Source organism: Engraulis encrasicolus, chromosome 22, assembly GCF_034702125.1.
Source record: "Engraulis encrasicolus isolate BLACKSEA-1 chromosome 22, IST_EnEncr_1.0, whole genome shotgun sequence".
NCBI lineage: Eukaryota > Metazoa > Chordata > Actinopteri > Clupeiformes > Engraulidae > Engraulis > Engraulis encrasicolus.
In genome coordinates this window covers 16210755-16228912 of record NC_085878.1, presented here as the reverse complement: position 1 = coordinate 16228912, position 18158 = coordinate 16210755, and the positions used below count along the sequence as shown (strand labels likewise).

At 40.3% G+C, this 18158-nt stretch overlaps 1 protein-coding gene across 1 annotated transcript; it reads left to right on the top strand.

The window, feature by feature from the left end:
- Positions 1-581: 581 nt before the first annotated feature.
- On the top strand, positions 582-18094 carry dusp22a (dual specificity phosphatase 22a). Its single transcript, XM_063187861.1, has 7 exons — positions 582-1065; positions 1954-1987; positions 3042-3124; positions 4013-4062; positions 9018-9092; positions 9963-10134; positions 17116-18094. The coding sequence occupies exons 1-7, from the start codon at positions 1045-1047 to the stop codon at positions 17311-17313; spliced, it is 633 nt and encodes a 210-aa protein (XP_063043931.1). The 5' UTR covers positions 582-1044; the 3' UTR covers positions 17314-18094.
- Positions 18095-18158: the final 64 nt, after the last annotated feature.

Sequence of the window (18158 nt, the reverse complement as noted above, 5' to 3'; positions counted from 1 at the left end):
AGCTGGATCGCTATATCTCCGTCGGTACAGACGAAGCCGGGCCAGTCTTCTGCGGAGGTGCCGCGGACTAATTTTGAAACTATTCCTTATTAAAAGACTTAATGCAATCTCTGCCTGTGTCATCCCCTGATCAAAATATTGCCTTATTAGGTTATCCATTATTCCAGACATTGTAAAGACAAGCGTTTCAACTATGAGAGCCCCGATGTCATCAAAAGCTCTTCCCGTGGTGCCTATGAATGACCCATTTGTCAGCTGTTTGCTGATCATAAAAAAATGATTCGTTTTCCGGAGATCACGGAATAATTGTTGTGTTTTCTCGAGATCACGGAATAATTGTTGTGTTTTCTCGAGATCACGGAATAATTGTTGCGTTTTCTCGAGGTCTCGAATTAATTATATCGTTATCTCGGGATAACAAGGTGAATTAAAAGTGTACTACAAGATGGGCCGCTCTCGTCTTCCATAGCAGCAAGTGCAATGTACTGTGCACAAAATAAGAAAAAAACAGCATGAGGTCGTTGCGTCATGCCGTGCGTCATACAACCATGGGATTTTCTGTGTTGTGAATGTCCGGGAGATAAAACGCGACTGAACATAATTTCAGAAATGTGATCACAACCTCTGATTTATTACGAATCCGTTATCCTAAGTGAAGGCGCACAATTCAGGATCTGGAGCATAAGGAGTTAATATGTAAAACCACCCCTGTCCGGTTCTGATGTCACGAAATATGTGGTGGATGACATGCTGTATTTTACTTGAACGACACGGAAGAGCTTACGGCTAGAGTAGGAGACAGCAGCGTTATGGCGCAAATATGCTAGATCGGACTTCAGCGAGGGTCACCCGTTTGTGACAGAGCGCACTGTCCTCTGAGCAATTGACGCCTTTCGGTCTCCCGCGAACACTTGCGGGTTGAACTCAAGTTCATGTCCTTGTGTTATTTGTTTTATTTTAATGTGAAGGTAGTCTTTGTAAAAGCGAAACGGCGGTTCACGTTGATCAGAATAAATAGACGTTGCTATTAACTCTTACGAAGCCATGGGGAACGGAATGACGAAGGTATTTTATAGCCTATCAATGGGATTTCCAATTATTTGTATTCCGTGTACAGTGGGCCTGCCACTTTAATAGCCTACTTTGTATGCGCTACAAAGTATCCTTCTTTGGTGTTGACGTCGCCATAACTAGGAAGTAGGGCGCAACATTGAATTGTTTGTTTACAATCACTAGTGGTGATTTTCATAAGTGCGCCCAGCTCTACTATTATAGCCTAAATCAAATCTGCGAATTGGGAAATTCAACTGAATGTATTTTCTAAATGCCCGCAGGATTGTGAATGTGCTGTGTTAAATTTCTGGAATATTACTATTGTGACTCCAAATAGCCTAGTGTTAACTGACGCGCAAACATAATTTAGAACAATCAGGTGAGGCGATTTGAATTCATAGTAGGCTATTTACCCTTTTTAAAGTTTGCTACAATGTCCTTGACTAGTCATGTTCCAGGCCACAGTCATAGCCTCTGTTCTTTTTTAGATTACGGTAATAGCTTGCAGTGATGTTTTGAGAATCCAATTTCCTCCATGAAGCTGAATATTGTCCAGTAGCCTAATGTTCCTCTCCCAGGTGGTGGTTCACTTAAGGGCTAACGTTGATTTGGGCATATTTTAAACAGACACCAATTTTACAAACTCCTGCAACCAGAATGTGTAGCTCTTCACTGATAAAGTGAGATGAACCCAAAATGTTTTGAATAAGTAGGCCTACTGTACTTTTGTATAGGCCTAGTGAACAAGTGGACATTCTGACTCTGATTTTCTAGTTGTGTGAATGAAGATAAGATAGGCTATTGCTGTGTGTGTGCATGTGCATATGCGTGCGCACAGGTGCCAAATCAGGGAGAGCACATACCTTTTTGACACCTGATTCTGATTCTCTTTTCAATCAGATAATTGATGGCCTATATCTTGGAAATATCAGGGGTGAGTTGCTCATCTTTTCTGAAGACTTAAAAAAAAGACTTACAAAAAATGTAGGCTGATGTAATATTATGAGCACATCAAAGTGTTGTAAAGTAAAGCAAACCCCTAAGAACTAGGCCTAACATTTCAGTTTACATACATTCATGCCAAGCAGTAGCTATAGCTATGCAGTCGTACGTGACAGCTCCCAGCTTCCAACTGTCCAAATGCTAGGCACGTCATATCACTAATTTTAGCTGCCCTGATGGCCATGGGTCTACATGATCTTGTTGCAGTTTGTCAGCTGTAAATAGATGAAGGAAAGGTGCTATAAGGACATCTCAGGCCCAGTGCATTGCCAGCCAGAGATGCTCAGCATGAAGACCCCATGCACAATGACGTGTTTTTGATTCTCCTTGGCAGGGCATAGGCCTACGTCAATGGGCAATTCGAAAACAAAGCTCAAAGTTACTGTTAATTTAGGATGAATATTCAGAAAACATTACACACCGATTACTGATGACAACTATTGGCCCATTCTAGTAGTGTAGCAAAGCTGTTTGACAAGGTCATTTTTAAACAATAATTCAAATATGTCAATGGTTTCTCATGAAGACTCTCTCAAGACTCTCTTATTTGATTCAATACTCATCTACACTGCAGACGTCAATGGCTATGCGTCACAGCCTATATTAATGGAGAAAGGTGTCTGTCAGGGCTTCTGCTTCGGGCCTCTTTTATTTCCTGCAATATTCATATGTACGTAGATGATACAGTGATGCATATATCTAATGTGTTGGTCTCTAAAATCCAGTACTCTCTACAGTCAACACAACACTAGTTCCAAACTAATCATTGTTGAATGCAAAAAAAACTATTTTCTGAATATTCATCTTTGCTCAAGTTTTCCCGCCTCACACGTATTGCTGGAGGTTTGAGCCCCAGGTCTTTCATGAAGTTTACCCCTTAATTTCTTTCTAGAGGCACATACAACATAAAGTGTGTTTTCTACATTTGTACACATTTTTATTTCTGCCAACAGTCATACTGTAACACGGGAACAATTGTGTTTCAGATTCTGAGAATAGAGAAAACCTTGCGAAGAGTGGTGTGACACACATCCTCTCTGTCTACAACAATGCCAAACCGGTCCTGGAGGTGAGCAGTACACTACACTACACTGACTCCACCTGTCAGATCAATGCTGAATGATCTATGATCAATGACCAAACAGCTTTTAGAGAATGATGTTATACAGTACACTATCAAATCATGTAGGTTTTTTTGTTTTCTTATGAGCTGTTTGGGAATGGTGGTGCTGCTCTTGGACATCCAGCTGCCACAGGATACAGTACTATTTCCAGTGTCTCAGTGTTGTTCAATAAGACTGCAGTGGATTATCACATTGAAACGGTAGCATGTCAGTCATTGATTACTATGGTACTTCGAGAGAACCGGATAATTTCAAACCATCTACTATCTATCTAGGTTGATATTTTTCAGAATTGTGGTGGCGAGACCATTCATTCAATTCTGTACTTAGTTTCATACCTTTGCACAGCTTTGCATAGTCTGACCGACTAATAATGATAATACCATTAAGGACACAGTGTTACTACCGGTAACTCGGCCTAGGCATTCTTACTGTTGACCTGTTTGTTGTATCTGTAAGCTGTTGCCACAAGGGTGCGTTAGAACATTTCACTAGTGGGATATTACATAGCCCTGGGCCTATGGTCTTCTACTACATGAACAGTAAACCATGTCTGTTTCTCCTCTTTTTTGAAGGATTATTTTTTCACCACATGGGGGTAGTAAAGTTTTGTTTTACAGGGGCAGAGTCGAAAAAGTAAATGTTTTGTGGAACTGGTTTTCCTCAGTGGCATTACATTCTGAATATCATATAAGTATGTGTTCTCTGAACCCCACTCAGAGCCAATATCAGTGACACCATGGTGTAAGCCATAGGACACTAGATGTAATACACCATGATTTATGTTACTGAATTGTAAATGTATCACCTCTCTGTTGTTTTGTTGCATTTAGGATATGACATACCTTTGCATCCATGCAGCTGATGCTTCTAGCCAAAATCTGTAAGTAACAGCTGTTAAGGCAAGCGCGCGCACACACACACACACACACACACACACTCTCTCACACACACACACACACACACACACACACACACACACACACACACACACACACACACACACACACACACACACACACACACACACACACACACACACACACACACACACACACACACACACAGATATCAACTCAAATGTTGTCAACTCAATGTCTCTAGGTTAATTTGAGTAATGTTTGGGTTAAGGCACAAACATTCTTGGATACGCAATATTGCACACATTTCCTGGATTTTTATATTTGCACAGGAAAAAACAAAATTACTGTTTCCATTTTACAAATATACTTCTCAATTGATCTACTACTTGTAATTCCAAATGAAATATTTGGTCTGTTGGACTGCACAGTGATTCAGCACTTTTTAGTGGGAAGAAGAAGGTACTGTATTTTTAAATCAATGCTGATGAAATGTTTTGGCATTTCTGTGGCTGCGAATTGTGTTACTTTTCCATCCATTAAAATATATCTCCATCTAGATACATAGTACCCTGTGTACAGGGTGGCGGGATATTTACCAAACACACACACACACACACACACACACACACACACACACACACACACACACACACACAAATGCCATCAGAAGGAGAAAGGATAGAATAAATATACCAGTCAGGCGTAGCACTCTGAGATCGCTTAAATCAGTGAAAAAATAATCAGTAGTATCAGTATTATAACATTGAACTGGTATGAAACAAATGATTCATAGATAAATATGAAATACGTGGATTAATAAAAATATTTGTTTTTTTGATCAGTAACCGTTTATTGTAATTTTTGGTTTGTTGACTGTAAAGTTATTAAATGAAAGCTTCCATCTTTCTGACTATGGCCAAACATTGTAGCTGTACTCGTTACCAACCCTACTCTCACTCATTTTATATTGCTTCAATGTTAAGCCTGAGGTAGGCTATATTTTGTTTTCTCTACTAAAACGTGATTTGTTGTCAGTTCTCAATAAATACTACTTTTTTATTACGTAGCAGTTGTAGTTGTTGTAGCAGTGACATTTGAATTTTAATCATTCTGCATAGCATCACATTTTTGAGGTATTTTAAATAATGTGTGTGTGTGTGTGTGTGTGTGTGTGTGTGTGTGTGTGTGCGCGTGCGTGCGTGCGCTTGCGTGCGTGTGTGTGCTTGTGTGTGTGTGCGTGAGAGACAGAATGGGGAAGAGAAAGTACATTCTGTAGTTTTGCAGTAGTAATGTTATGATAATACTATTAAATCAAAGAATCAAATTCTTAAATCTAATTCTTATAGAAGATCTCAGAGTGCCATTTAAGTCAGTTGCCACCAAATCAATATGTCAACCTTTAAGGGTGATATTTTTCCCAGGCACAGTGACTGAACATCATTGATTGATGGTGGTAGTGAGTAAATGCTGAAGAGAAAGTACATTTTAACAATACTTGCTCTAGTGTTGCTGCTTAATGGTATGATAATAATCCTATAAATCAAATAGAATAGATATCTTACTGTGCCACGTGATCTGATTTCAAGTCTGTTGTCACCAAATCACCAAATCTGTCAAGCTTTAATGGTGATTTTCTTTCAGGGTCCATTGATTCACCATCATCGATTGATTACTCACTTTACAGTTTTCACTCACGTTACAGCTTTTCCATGTTTCAAATTTTTTTTGCTCTGCAGTCAGACTGATACTTGTCCTAAATATCTGCTGAGCCTGGCTTTGCAAGGTCTTACTCACGTGGGTTTTGCACTGATTTTAAAGTCTTCTGATTTGGAGTGTTATGTTTTCAGTCAGGGCTAATTTCTGCCCAGTGACTTCTCTCATAGTCATCAATTCGGAGTCATTGAGTCAATGAAATGGAGATTTGAGAACAAAGTGCACAAGAAAATCTGAAAACGTTATGAAGGCAGTACTGCTTATGCACACACAATATACCATTTCCAATGCACAGTGTAGAGTTAAATAACAATAATAAGGGATTTTGTTGGCAATGAACTGTCATGGTAAGACATCATGGCTTATTTAACACACACACACACACACACACACACACACACACACACACACACACACACACACACACACACACACACACACACACACACACACACACACACACACACACACACACACACACACACACACACACACACAATCCCTTGCCATAAACTGCGAACCATCATCTATCTAATCTCAGTTAAATCATTTTCATTATTTGAACAAGCACTGTTTGAAATACAGTATATATTCCAGCATTTTACTCAGAGCATTATGCTTAATGCTTTTGGTAACACATATGAATTATAAAGTTGCATTCCAGACGTGGAGCATCAGACAGACATCATTGAATGTGTGTAACATTAACTAACAAAACATATAAAAATGAAATGGTGTAGTGATTTGTTAAGCCATACCCATGACAAACATATCACCTTTATTTTTACCTCCGCTAAGGGGATTATGTTTTCGGCCGCGTTGGTTTGTCTGTCTGTCTGTTTGTTTGTTTGTTTGTTTGTTTGTTTGTCTGTCAGCAGGATAACTCAAAAAGTCAATGGATTTGGATGAAGTTTTGTGGAGTTGTTGGAAATGACAAAAGGAACAAGTGATTACATTTTAGTGGTGATTTGGATCACAATGCGGATTCAGGATTTTTTTTTAAAGATTCGGAATAGGGCGAATTTTGACTTTCTGGTTTCTAACTCCACAAAAACAGTTCTGTCAAACAGCTTCCTTGATGGAGGTCTGCACTCTCTGAGTGCATTTCTAGTTTATTTAGCAATTACCTTTGCTGTAAAACTTTGGTAAAGAAAAGTCTTCTCATTTCCCCAAGGGTTTTACTCCATTCAAAACGACATGGAGTAATCCTTTTAATGAATATTTTGCGTTGTGCCACTGGCTGTGCTGGCCTTTAGAGTGAGAGTTTGGCCCAAAGGGCAGAAACACAGCAGCCTGGATGGATTAAGGGTCCTGTTGCAATCAAGTGGCGTGGTGCTGGAGAGGAAGGAAGCCATCTTCACCAGGCCAAGCTGGTGTCACTGCTGTCTATTCTAAACACAGTGTCACAATCCGCACGCTGGGGAAAAGCAAGGATAACGGACTTCCTATCAGCTGTGTCATATCTTAAGCTGATCACTCTGCATGGCACGTTAGCCTTTCGCATCTTCTCAGGCCAGGAAAGCTTAGCCAGCTTCCTCAAAAGACGCCCATTGGTGCAAAAGATTCCCACCATCTCCTGCATCACATGTAGACAATGGGCTTATGGTTGTGTAAATGTTAGATTGGCATGTTCCCTACCTGTTTTCACAATTATGTAGTGTGATGGCCATTTTGTGTAATCTGGGTGTTTTTATTTTGATAAAACTGCACCAATAAATGCAATTCCATTTTTTTTTTTAACGAATAGGGAAAACAATTAAGATTGGATTGTTTTATGAAGATGAGACTGCGCTAGACTGTACCCAGTTTTGGTTCTTAGTTTCTGATGCACAGTACCTGGATATTGTGGAAAACTTCCACTGCTGGTGGAAATCTACTTAATTCCATGAAAAAGCCAGTATCTTTCCATTCAGACAAGAGTAGCCAAATAAAAACAAGTGTTTTCATCATGTCTAAAAGCACTGACATTAGGAATACCTATATAATACATCACAATGCTGTTGTACTGTTATCCATTAGCGTTGGTGACTCACATCATGGGGCGCCCACTTCTTTCCTCCAGCATGTTACATCAGCTCCAACTGACAGTCCATCTCTTTTAATGGGTCATAGATCCTAACACCTGATAAATACTGCGCATTTTCAAGATGAAAACAGAACAAAGCCCAATTGTGGAAATATACAGCAAAGCTGTTTGCTATTATTTAGGCAGGGTGCTGAGATTTACTGTCGTTACAGCGGTGAACCCACAAACCGTCAAACTAAGTACCTCTGCAACTCTGCAGTGATGTTTACCCAGCCATTACAAAAGATTTTGTTCTAAACCACAAGCAATGACCACTGGAAGCACACCGGAAATCTTTGGCCGGACAACAAATGACAAAAAGTGCTGATTGCAGGTCTTTCAGGCACAAAGTTACCATTCCACTGCTAACAAAAGTGGTGATCCATCTATTTTTGCAACGGCCTGCTGTTGGAGCTGATTGAGTAATCGCCCCACAGGACTGGAGATGGTCCGCATTGGGCAACGCATACATTTCTCAATGTTTTTCTTTCTTTTGGATACATAGTCAAGATCTATGTGATATGTAAACGTTCGTACTATTCTCTACATCCCTTTTATCTTCCTTTTTTGCGCTGTCATACTTTTCAAAGTTATTTATTAATTTCAAGGTCAAGGAAATGAATTTAGTCCACTGGCCCTCTCTGAGAATAAGACACTTCTGAATGGCCGCGCAAATGAGGAAGAACTGTTGTTTACCAAAACAAATGATCTTTGATATTGACATTTTGAAAAGATGGCGATGTTGTTAAGAATTCCTTGGTCACATGCTTTGATTTGTGCACTTTTTAACGAGGCAAGTTTGAGTTGAAACTGAGATCATCCTTGACCACAGTGGAGGCATCAGTAGTCCTATCTGTCTACTTTTGGAATTGGTGTATGAGGTTTCTTTCTTCTGGAGTCGGTGTATGAGGTTTCTTTCTTCTGGAATTGGTGTATGAGGTTTCTTTCTTCTGGAATTGGTGTATGAGTTTTGTTTTCGGCATCACAGTTGACTGTAATCTGTAGTCCTGTAAAAACAAGGGCACTCCATTTCAAACAACTTAAGGCAATTGATTTTGAAATTCACAGGAGAGTACAATATGCCCATATAAACTTCCATTTTTAGTTTTCATCAGAGTTTCAGCATTTACTATAGCCAGACAGAAATATTATTTCCTAACATGTTGTAATAACGTATGAATTCTCTGCTCTCACCAGGTCACAGCATTTTAAAGAGTGCATAAGTTTCATCCACGAGTGTCGGCTAAATGGAGGAGCTTGCCTGGTGCATTGGTAAGTACCCATATCCCAACACAACATTGGGGGGAATACTTGTGCAACTAAACAATGCACCAGAACTAACAATCCCATTACGACAGAACAGTCAGTCTCATTACTCCAGAACAGTGAAGCTCATTACTGTGCTTTTGGAAATTCTGTTACTGAAAATGATACTGATACTGATAGAAGATACTCAATGAGGCCCATAACTTTAAAAACGTAAACAGTACCTAATGAGCCCTCCACAAAACATCATGCTCAAGGAGGTCTTCTCCCAGAAAGCGGCGTGGTTTTTCTCTAGGCATACCCCGTCTTTATCAATGTGTGCCTGTGCCTTTGTGATACTTTTCTCAGCCTCCCAATTCTTACCCAGATCCTGTTGCAGGTGTTCTTGAAGTTCCCTCTACATGACTGTCTGAACCAGTTTCAGTAACATCTTGTAAGCCTATCTTAGCTTGTTGTTCAATGGAGAGCCCCATGTTGCCAATCTCTTAGAAATAACCTAGCACAAGTGTTACCAATTCATTTAATCACCTTTTTCCATAAATGGTTTGTTCTACCTTTCTTGATAACTGAAAGTCTTTTAAGCCAATGAAAGCAGTTTTGCAGTTTGCTGTAAGATATGAATCCCTTCAGGTTGCCAAATTATTTTTTTTCTTATTAAGATGTTGCATATCTCTTCGTGATATCCCAGAGGATTGCCCAAACCTTTGCATGCTACTGCATATGTCGTTAAATGTCATTCTCTGACGCATATTATTTTTTCTGTCTGTGACCAGTGGGCAATGGTGTTGACATCAGCAGATTGTACTCATTATGTGTTTGAACAGAACGTTTTGCTGTGATGTGTGGTGACCTGATGTGATCTGTGTCCCTTCCCAGTCTGGCTGGAGTGTCTCGCAGCACCACCATGGTGGTGGCCTACCTGATGACCGTCACCAGCTACGGCTGGGAGGATTGCCTCTCCGCCGTCAAGGCCGTGCGATCTTTCGTGGGGCCCAACTACGGTTTCCAGCAACAGCTTCAAGAGTTCCAGATGAAACAGGTCTCCGAGGTACAGGATGAAAAATGTGGACCAAAAGCGCGTAGAGTACACACACACGCGCGTAGAGTACACACGCGTAGAGTACACACACACACACACACACACACACACACACACACACACACACACACACACACACACACACACACACACACACACACACACACACACACACACACCTCTAATGGGCCCTTTCACATATCACACATTGTTAGACACCTTCAAACACTGTGAACCTAACTATGCATTCGAAGCAGGAATAGGTTGCATTTGGTGGCATAGGCACATAAAGTCAGCGCTGTTTGTTGGCTGAAACTAAAGTATCCCTTCTTCACTTGTCCGAGTGAGAAAGGCAAATTGTCTGGGAGCTAGACCAAAACATAAGCTGTGTTCAACATTCTGTTGTGTTCAATGATGTTGATTGGATCTTATTGAATTCACTGATTGGTCATTCGCCATGTCAAATGTGCAGCAGCCTACTCTGATTCACGGTTTGGAGTACAGTGTGGTTAGAGATACTGTGTGTCTTAGCTGCCTGCAGCTCATGGCTCATATGACCTGTGGAGGTGACACTGCATATGTCCTGACAGTGGTCTGTTCATACTGTTATTTCTATACTCCTCAACTGAGCTGGGCTGTTATCACCAGATACTTCATTTGATTTGGATGTGTGTTCATATTCCATTGTACAGTATGCCAGAGCAGATATGGCTCAGTGGTTAGAGTGCTGGCCTTTAGTTCAGAAGGTTGCAGGTTCAAATCCCACCCTGGCTGAAGTGTCCTTGAGCAAGGCCCCTAACCCCACATTGCTTCAGGGACTGTAACCAGTACACTGTAAGTTGCTTTGGATAAAAAAAACATCAGCTAAGTGTAATGTAATGTAATGTAATGTCTGCCCATTCAGAGTGAAATTGACTGAGATCTAATGTCATCGACCTAGTGAACTACTGTATGTCGTCTGCACTTTGGTCTGGGCCTGGTGCTGCATGTGCTTGGCGTGCTGCTGATAAATCACACCTCGAACCTGAAAGTGAGAACTTAAGAAGGCTTTCCTGTTGACATTTATTTTTAGCCTTACTGTACATCGTCTTTATGGTGCTGTTTCTCCTCAGTGACTCAGACACCTACAGTAGAGGCTGTCTAGTGAAGACTGTTGATAATTTATTTTATTTTAGAAAGAATGGTGAAGGAATCCCATGAAGTCGTAGCTTGGGAATTCCCATGCTGCCGTGCACACTCAATTACAAACTGGTAGACAGCTAGGAAACCATGGCCAAAATGCTCACTTATGTTTCAGAGCCAATACCAGAACGGAGATGGACATAGGCTACTATTCAACAAACATAAGCTTGTAGTTTCTTTATGTATTTGCCATGGCAATGCAAGATATGAAACCAGCTTTTGATCCAACTTCTGTTTTCTAAGTAATTTAAATCAAAAGTTTATTTTAAAAGAACAGTGATTGGCTACACATAACACATGATACACGGCCATGGAACTGCACCTTCCCTACAAGCAACTCAGGTTCCCAGAGTAAATCTTACTTAGGCTATTGAAGCACTCTTTTGTTTTTAGATGGATCAGGGTACTGCTTTTTAGGTTGAAGATGTTGATGATCCTTATCAACATAAACAATGAAATGAAGACTTCCATCATCAAATTTGCCATTGATGGTCTGTTTTAGTGATAGATTTACATTCAAACACAATCAGTTGCATATACTGTGTTGAAGAGGGAGTATTGCGTCATAATGTTTCATCTCAATATCACAATATGATTATATAAATCACTAAGCTAGGCCAGCGAGAGCAGGATGCAAGGTTACAGGGCAAAGGGCACTAGAGGTGTTTTTATGGTGGGGTCAGAGGGCACTTTTGTCTTTCATTATTGCTGTTTATTATTATCTGTCACACACCATATTAGAAACCCAAATTCTCCTTACAAAGCAATCTTTAATTGTCATTCCATTGCTTGTGACTGTTCCCATAGAGTGGGGTAGCCTCTCATACAATGTCATCAATGGACTTGCTTTGCAGCAAAACTTTAAAACCGAGCACATTTCAAGCAAAAACTTGAAGTCCATATCAAAACTCAATCTCTTTTCAGTGTGGTCCTACACTTTTCAAATTCCTGTAAAATGTATTCGCTACAATTTTGGTGAATTTGGCTGATGTCATGGTATTGCATGTGAGTATGGTATGGCGCCAGTAGCAGGGTGGTAGCAGCAGCGTGTGAATTTGAAAGCATGAGTGAGGAGGAACTGGGGGAAGTGCTGAAATTGCCATAGTCTTGGAAAGTTAATCACATGTTAAGTTAAGTTAGTTACATTGCACTTAGCTGACGCTTTCATTTATTCAAAGCGACTTACAACTATTATTTTTCAGGGTATTGGTTACAGTCCCTGGAGCAAGGTGGGGTTAGGTGCCTTGCTCAAGGGCATTTTTGCCTTGGATAAAGATGTAGGAAGAGGTCAGGGGGGATTTGAACCGGCAACCCCTAGATTGAAAGACCAAATCTCTAACGGTTAGAGTCTAACCACTAGGCCACGGCTGCCCCACTAGGCCACGGCTGCCCCATAGGCAGTTATAGGAGACACACTATAGCAGAGCACTAAATATCATAGAGAGGGCTTAGGCCGACTCCGACAGCACTGCGGCGCACTTTTGCTTCCGACAGAATTCGGACCCCCAAACCCAATTTCACACGAACATAGCATTGATAGTCAATGGGCGGTGCCGACAAAATAGAATTTGTCTGTAATTGCTACCCGACATCAGCGAATGTCCGCGGACATCGGCGCCAGTATGCGGGGTTCTATTGAAAATAATGAAATCGAACTTTTGCAGTTATCATGGTTTCAACATTTGCAAGAGTCTTCATCAGTGTGCCTGCTTCCTGAAGTTTTAAAGCAAGAAACCTCATTAAAGGAAATAACCTCATGGTCACCTGTTGCTAATTACTCGTTAGAGATGGAACAGTGAGCGCTCCACCACGTCATCAAGCATTCATCATTCATCTTTCTTTGGTGCAACAAATTTATTTTTGCACATAAAACTTCATTTGAGAGGGTTGTAGCTCTATCATATGAGCGACTTCTGAAGCCAATTGGTTCATTTAAAGTCAGGTTATTAGCTGTTGTTCCAACAACATGGATAGGCGACAAAACATATGGCAAGGACTGTATACTAGGCCTATATAGTTATTATATAGGCCTATAATAGTTACGTGTTAAAATGAACTCAATGAAATACATTATTAAATTATGAGGAATCTCTAATGATGTCTGACTGAGAAAATGAGAAAAGAGTCTCTTGGCCATCTTCATGCGCGATGGAAGAGTAGAGGGACATTCTGTATTGATTTCAGTTTATTTAACAAATCAGTGGTGTGTCTTATGATGAAAGATGGTAACGTCTTCACCAGGGGCTGGAGATGGTAATCCACAAATTCAGACACTTTTCCCATAGTTCGTCCCTGATGTATTCTGTGGTTCAGCATTTCCTTGTAGGATTGAACAGGAATTAAGGGCATTTTTTGGTGCCGTCGCTTGATTTTTTTTGTATATATGCTGTAGTGTGTCCCCTTACCCGCTTTTTTTATAATGACAGTGGACTCTGGGATGCTGATATTGTTAGTCCAATTTTTCTCCAATGTCTTCTTGTCTTTCAATACAGTAGACCCAGTACATATAGTAGGATGTATAATTATTAATGTATTATAAATCATTACCATATTACAAATGTATTTTAATAATGTATAAGGGGCTGCTGCATTATGATAAATCAACACCAGCAAACACGTTTTTGTTATCAAAAAACATTTGTCCCCAAACACATATTCACACACATATTAAGTCCAAATTTGACCCTTGATCATAATCATAACTTGTGCACATATTTCAAAAGTGAAAGTTGATGATAGACTGAAACACAGTATTAAAGCGTATGTCTTTGAGGACTGAAGTGAAAATATTTTGGGGAGTAATTAACATCACCTCAGAAACCGGTAGGCTGTTGATGTTGATTTTATGAAAACCATTTGGAAATGTTTGTTTACTCAAGGTTCCCGGCAGGAGTAAGCAGCAGCCTGCCCTGACAAGTTTCACCCAGACAGTCTGTGCTTTACAGAACTGTGTAGGTGTGCGTTGACAACCCCTCCCCACTGAAACATCTAGCAGGTTAGACTGGGGCTTGAAATGTAGTCTGCTGAGGTGGCTACGTAAGCCTTAGGAAGTAGTTAGCTGACAAAAAATGATTGCATGATAATCATCAATCACTCTCACCTAAGCACCATTTGGAGGCAAGTCATGGGCAGGCAAGTTTCTCTGCCATCTTCAGATAAAGCAAACTAAAGGTACAAAAGAAAAATATGTATTATTGAAATGTGTTCTGTGCCATTAAATATTTTCTGAGGTCCAGTCAAGTAGTGAAGGGTCACCGCTCATCTGTTCAGAAGGTGCAGGATTTAGTGCAGACTTCTAAACAAAAAGGTCCAGTCTGAAAATGTTTTTAAGAACCTATGTTTTTGCTTATATTTTAACAGTTCTGGGGAAAAAAGCCATGTCGTGAGAGTGTATCAAGGCTCATTAGGGATGACCACAGTTTTGGGAACAAGGTTAATCATTCATTTCCAGAAAAAGTCGTCCTGCATGCTTCCCAAGCAAGAACCATCTAGTTACACAAGAGCACACTGCCAAGAATAAAGATGCTTATTGGTTATCCCTTTCACTTTCACTTCAACCTCAAACTGCTTTAGTCTGATGCATATCTTTCAGAGTAACTTCAGGGATTGATATTTCTTATAACTTCCCATGACTGATACTACACAAAATATCCAAACTGATATTTCAACATTGAAAAATGAAATATTATAAGTATTTCTCTTCCTCATCCTCCTCTGCATTTTCTTGTTGTTGTTGTTGTTATTATTAGTAGTAGTAGGCTTTGTAGTTGTAGCATTAATATTATAAGGGATGTCCAAACATTCTCTTTGTTGTTGAAAAATTCGGTATCATATATTTGTCAGACACATGATTTTGATGTTTGTTTGGTTGGGTTTTTTTTGTTTGCTTGTTTATTTGGGGTCTTTTTCTTCGTTTTTCTGTAGTCAAATGTATGCTTGTATATCATTTTCACCTGTGTAAAATATATTGAAAATGACTTATCAAAAAGCAGATAGTATGGAAGCATACTCAAAAAAAATGTCTATAGTACAAATATGGGTAAAAGCAGACGGAAGTCTCTCCCCCTGAGCCCAATGGGAAAACATTAGAAGGGGCGGCTCCATTCTTGGAAGGAATGCTTGGCGGAAAACGGTTTGGTCGTTTGGCCTCAAGAAAGAGGATAGCCCCCACCTCCTGCATACCATCACAAAACATGTAGGCAGGAAATAGACTGAAGAGAGAGTCAAGCTCATGATTATTCAGGTCTGTTGCACCTCCTGAGGAACTAGATAAGAGATGTTACTTTTTAGCAATGAGAGTGATTGTCAGATTTTTCCCATTTCAATATTTCACTGAAAATCACTGCCAGGCATTAGTCTGGAAGCAGATGATATTTTGGAAATGTTCAATTTCAATTCAATTCATCCACTACAAACACATACAAATAGGTGCTTGTTACACACATGCAGAATTTTTAAAATACAGATGTTTTGGATGAAAAAATTGTGACAGTTGCGTTTTAGGATATTTTTTTAAACCAGAGTTTTGGAGTGCGCATTTTGAAACTCTGTTTACGCATACGTACCAATATTTTCAAAAATATCCATGTACGTGTTAATAGCGTCTAAGACAGTATCTAAAAGTACATGTTTGTGAATGTTAAATTATGTGTGCCAAAGGCAATTCTTTGGAGCTGAGAGATGTGATTGCTATCTGCTATAACTCACTCGACTTCCCTCAACAGTTTCCTAGATCTGCCTTACACATCCTCATACCAGGTCAAGTCACCTCCTTCCTGTTCTGTTGTATTGTGCTGCTTTTTATTATTATTTTACATGTAACATTCAACTGCTAGGAGATTCTGTGTGCTCAATTTCCACAATGTGATGTGTAATCGTGACCTGCTGCTGGGAAATGCTTAGTTGCTTAGTTAATTCACAGAATTGAGGTGCTGTGAAAAATGTCAACTATTAGTTCCTGCTGTGAAGTAAATTACATTGATACCAATCAGAATGTAACATTTTATATACAGTATCTATATATCCAGATATGGAAATTGAGTTGGTTCATGTAGATGTTATTAAAGATATTATTGATTGTTGGCATACAACATGTATGCAAACATAGTTACAGTTACCGCAAGGCTGCTGATAGATGACGGCATGCTGTGGAAAGTTATCTCTTAGAGGTGGCACTTGAATGCAATGCAGGAATTGTTCCCAATCAGATGTTTTGGTTATGTCCGCTCCAAACAGAAGGAGAAATCAAACTGATTCCTCCCAATTTGACGCTATTGTAGAAGTGTTTTCAGACCCGGAGCTTAAAAAAAAACATTCTATGAATATCACAGCTGGCGGCCCAACCATGGCCAATCGGTAGGGCACTCGCCTGCCATGAGGCTGACCTGGGTCCGTTTCCCGGCCCAGGTCCTTTGCCGACTCCTCCCCGTCTCTCTCCCAGTTCGCTTCCTGTTCACCTCTCACACTGTCCTATCAAATAAAGTCGGAAAAGACCAAAAAAAATCTTTTAAAAAAGAATATCACAGCTGGCAGTTGGATTTTTCTCATGTTGCGGCTGTTTTTGTTTAATTTCCCCAGTACCGTGACTGGCTGAGGCAAAGTTACCGTCCAAGCCGGTCCAAGCCGGTCCCGACCCAGGTCCTTTGCCGACCCCTCCCCGTCTCTCTCCCAATTCGCTTCCTGTTCACCTCTCACACTGTCCTATCAAATAAAGTCGGAAAAGACCCAAAAAAATATTTTTAAAAAGAATATCACAGCTGGCAGTTTGGATTTTTCTCATGTTGTGGCTGTTTTTTTTAATTTCCCCAGTACCGTGACTGGCTGAGGCAAAGTTACCGTCCAAGCCCCTTCAAGGAGCAGGAGCAGGTGGAGGCCCTGCTGACCCTGTACGCTGAGCAGCAGCAGAAGGAGGAGGAGCGCAGGGGAGACCAGTCATGGATGAGCCAGACTGCAGGAGCGCACCCTCTACCTCCATACAACACCTACGGCTCAGGCAGTGACAGCTGAGTCACCAGACTTGCAGACAGGCCTCCTCCTCCAGCTGCCAAGATGCTGTGCTGAGGTTGCTTCATCGTGGTCCTCGTTCAGGTCAACCTAAAAGCCCTCCTCCTCTTCCCACACCTGCACCTTGGATGACTGCCAAAATGTGAACGTGAAGGAACCCACGCAGTAGAAGCCAACACTACCAGTGTTTAAAGTGTCCTCTAAATGCTCCTCAGTCCATGGGCTTTGAGGGAAGGGATTGATCATATACCTCCTTATGCCAAAGTGTAGAAGTAGTGTGTTTTGTTTTGTTTTGTTTTGTGTATGTTGGTTTAAATCAGGATTTTTAGCACAGAGATGGATATGGTTTTGCCAGGGATATACACGTGGCTGATTATAAGTGAAGAGGGCATTCTTCTCAAGCCTTATTTCCGTGGCATTAAAAAAAACAAATCCCCCACATCAGCTCTGCTGCCAGATATGTTTTCCTGCATCGAAGGTTATTCTCATGTATAACTCTAGAATTGTACATTGTGTACTTACTGTATGGTACTTACCCAAATATGTAATATGTACTGTATATGTATCAGATTATAATTTTTTTCCAATTAACAGTTTATAAGTTGTAATTGAAATATATAAATATACACTGTGAAATAAAATAAGGTCATTTGTACTCAGCGTTGAAATTCCATCCAGGAACACGGGGGGAAGTTCATTACAGTCTGTCTGTATTCTTAATTAGGCCTACATTATTCCAAATTACTTTGCTGTGTAGAATTGTGACTGTTAACAACTTAAAGATGCATTTCACTGTTGCTTCCAGTGGACAATGCCTATATCAGTAGGCCTACCATGAGAGCAGAAAG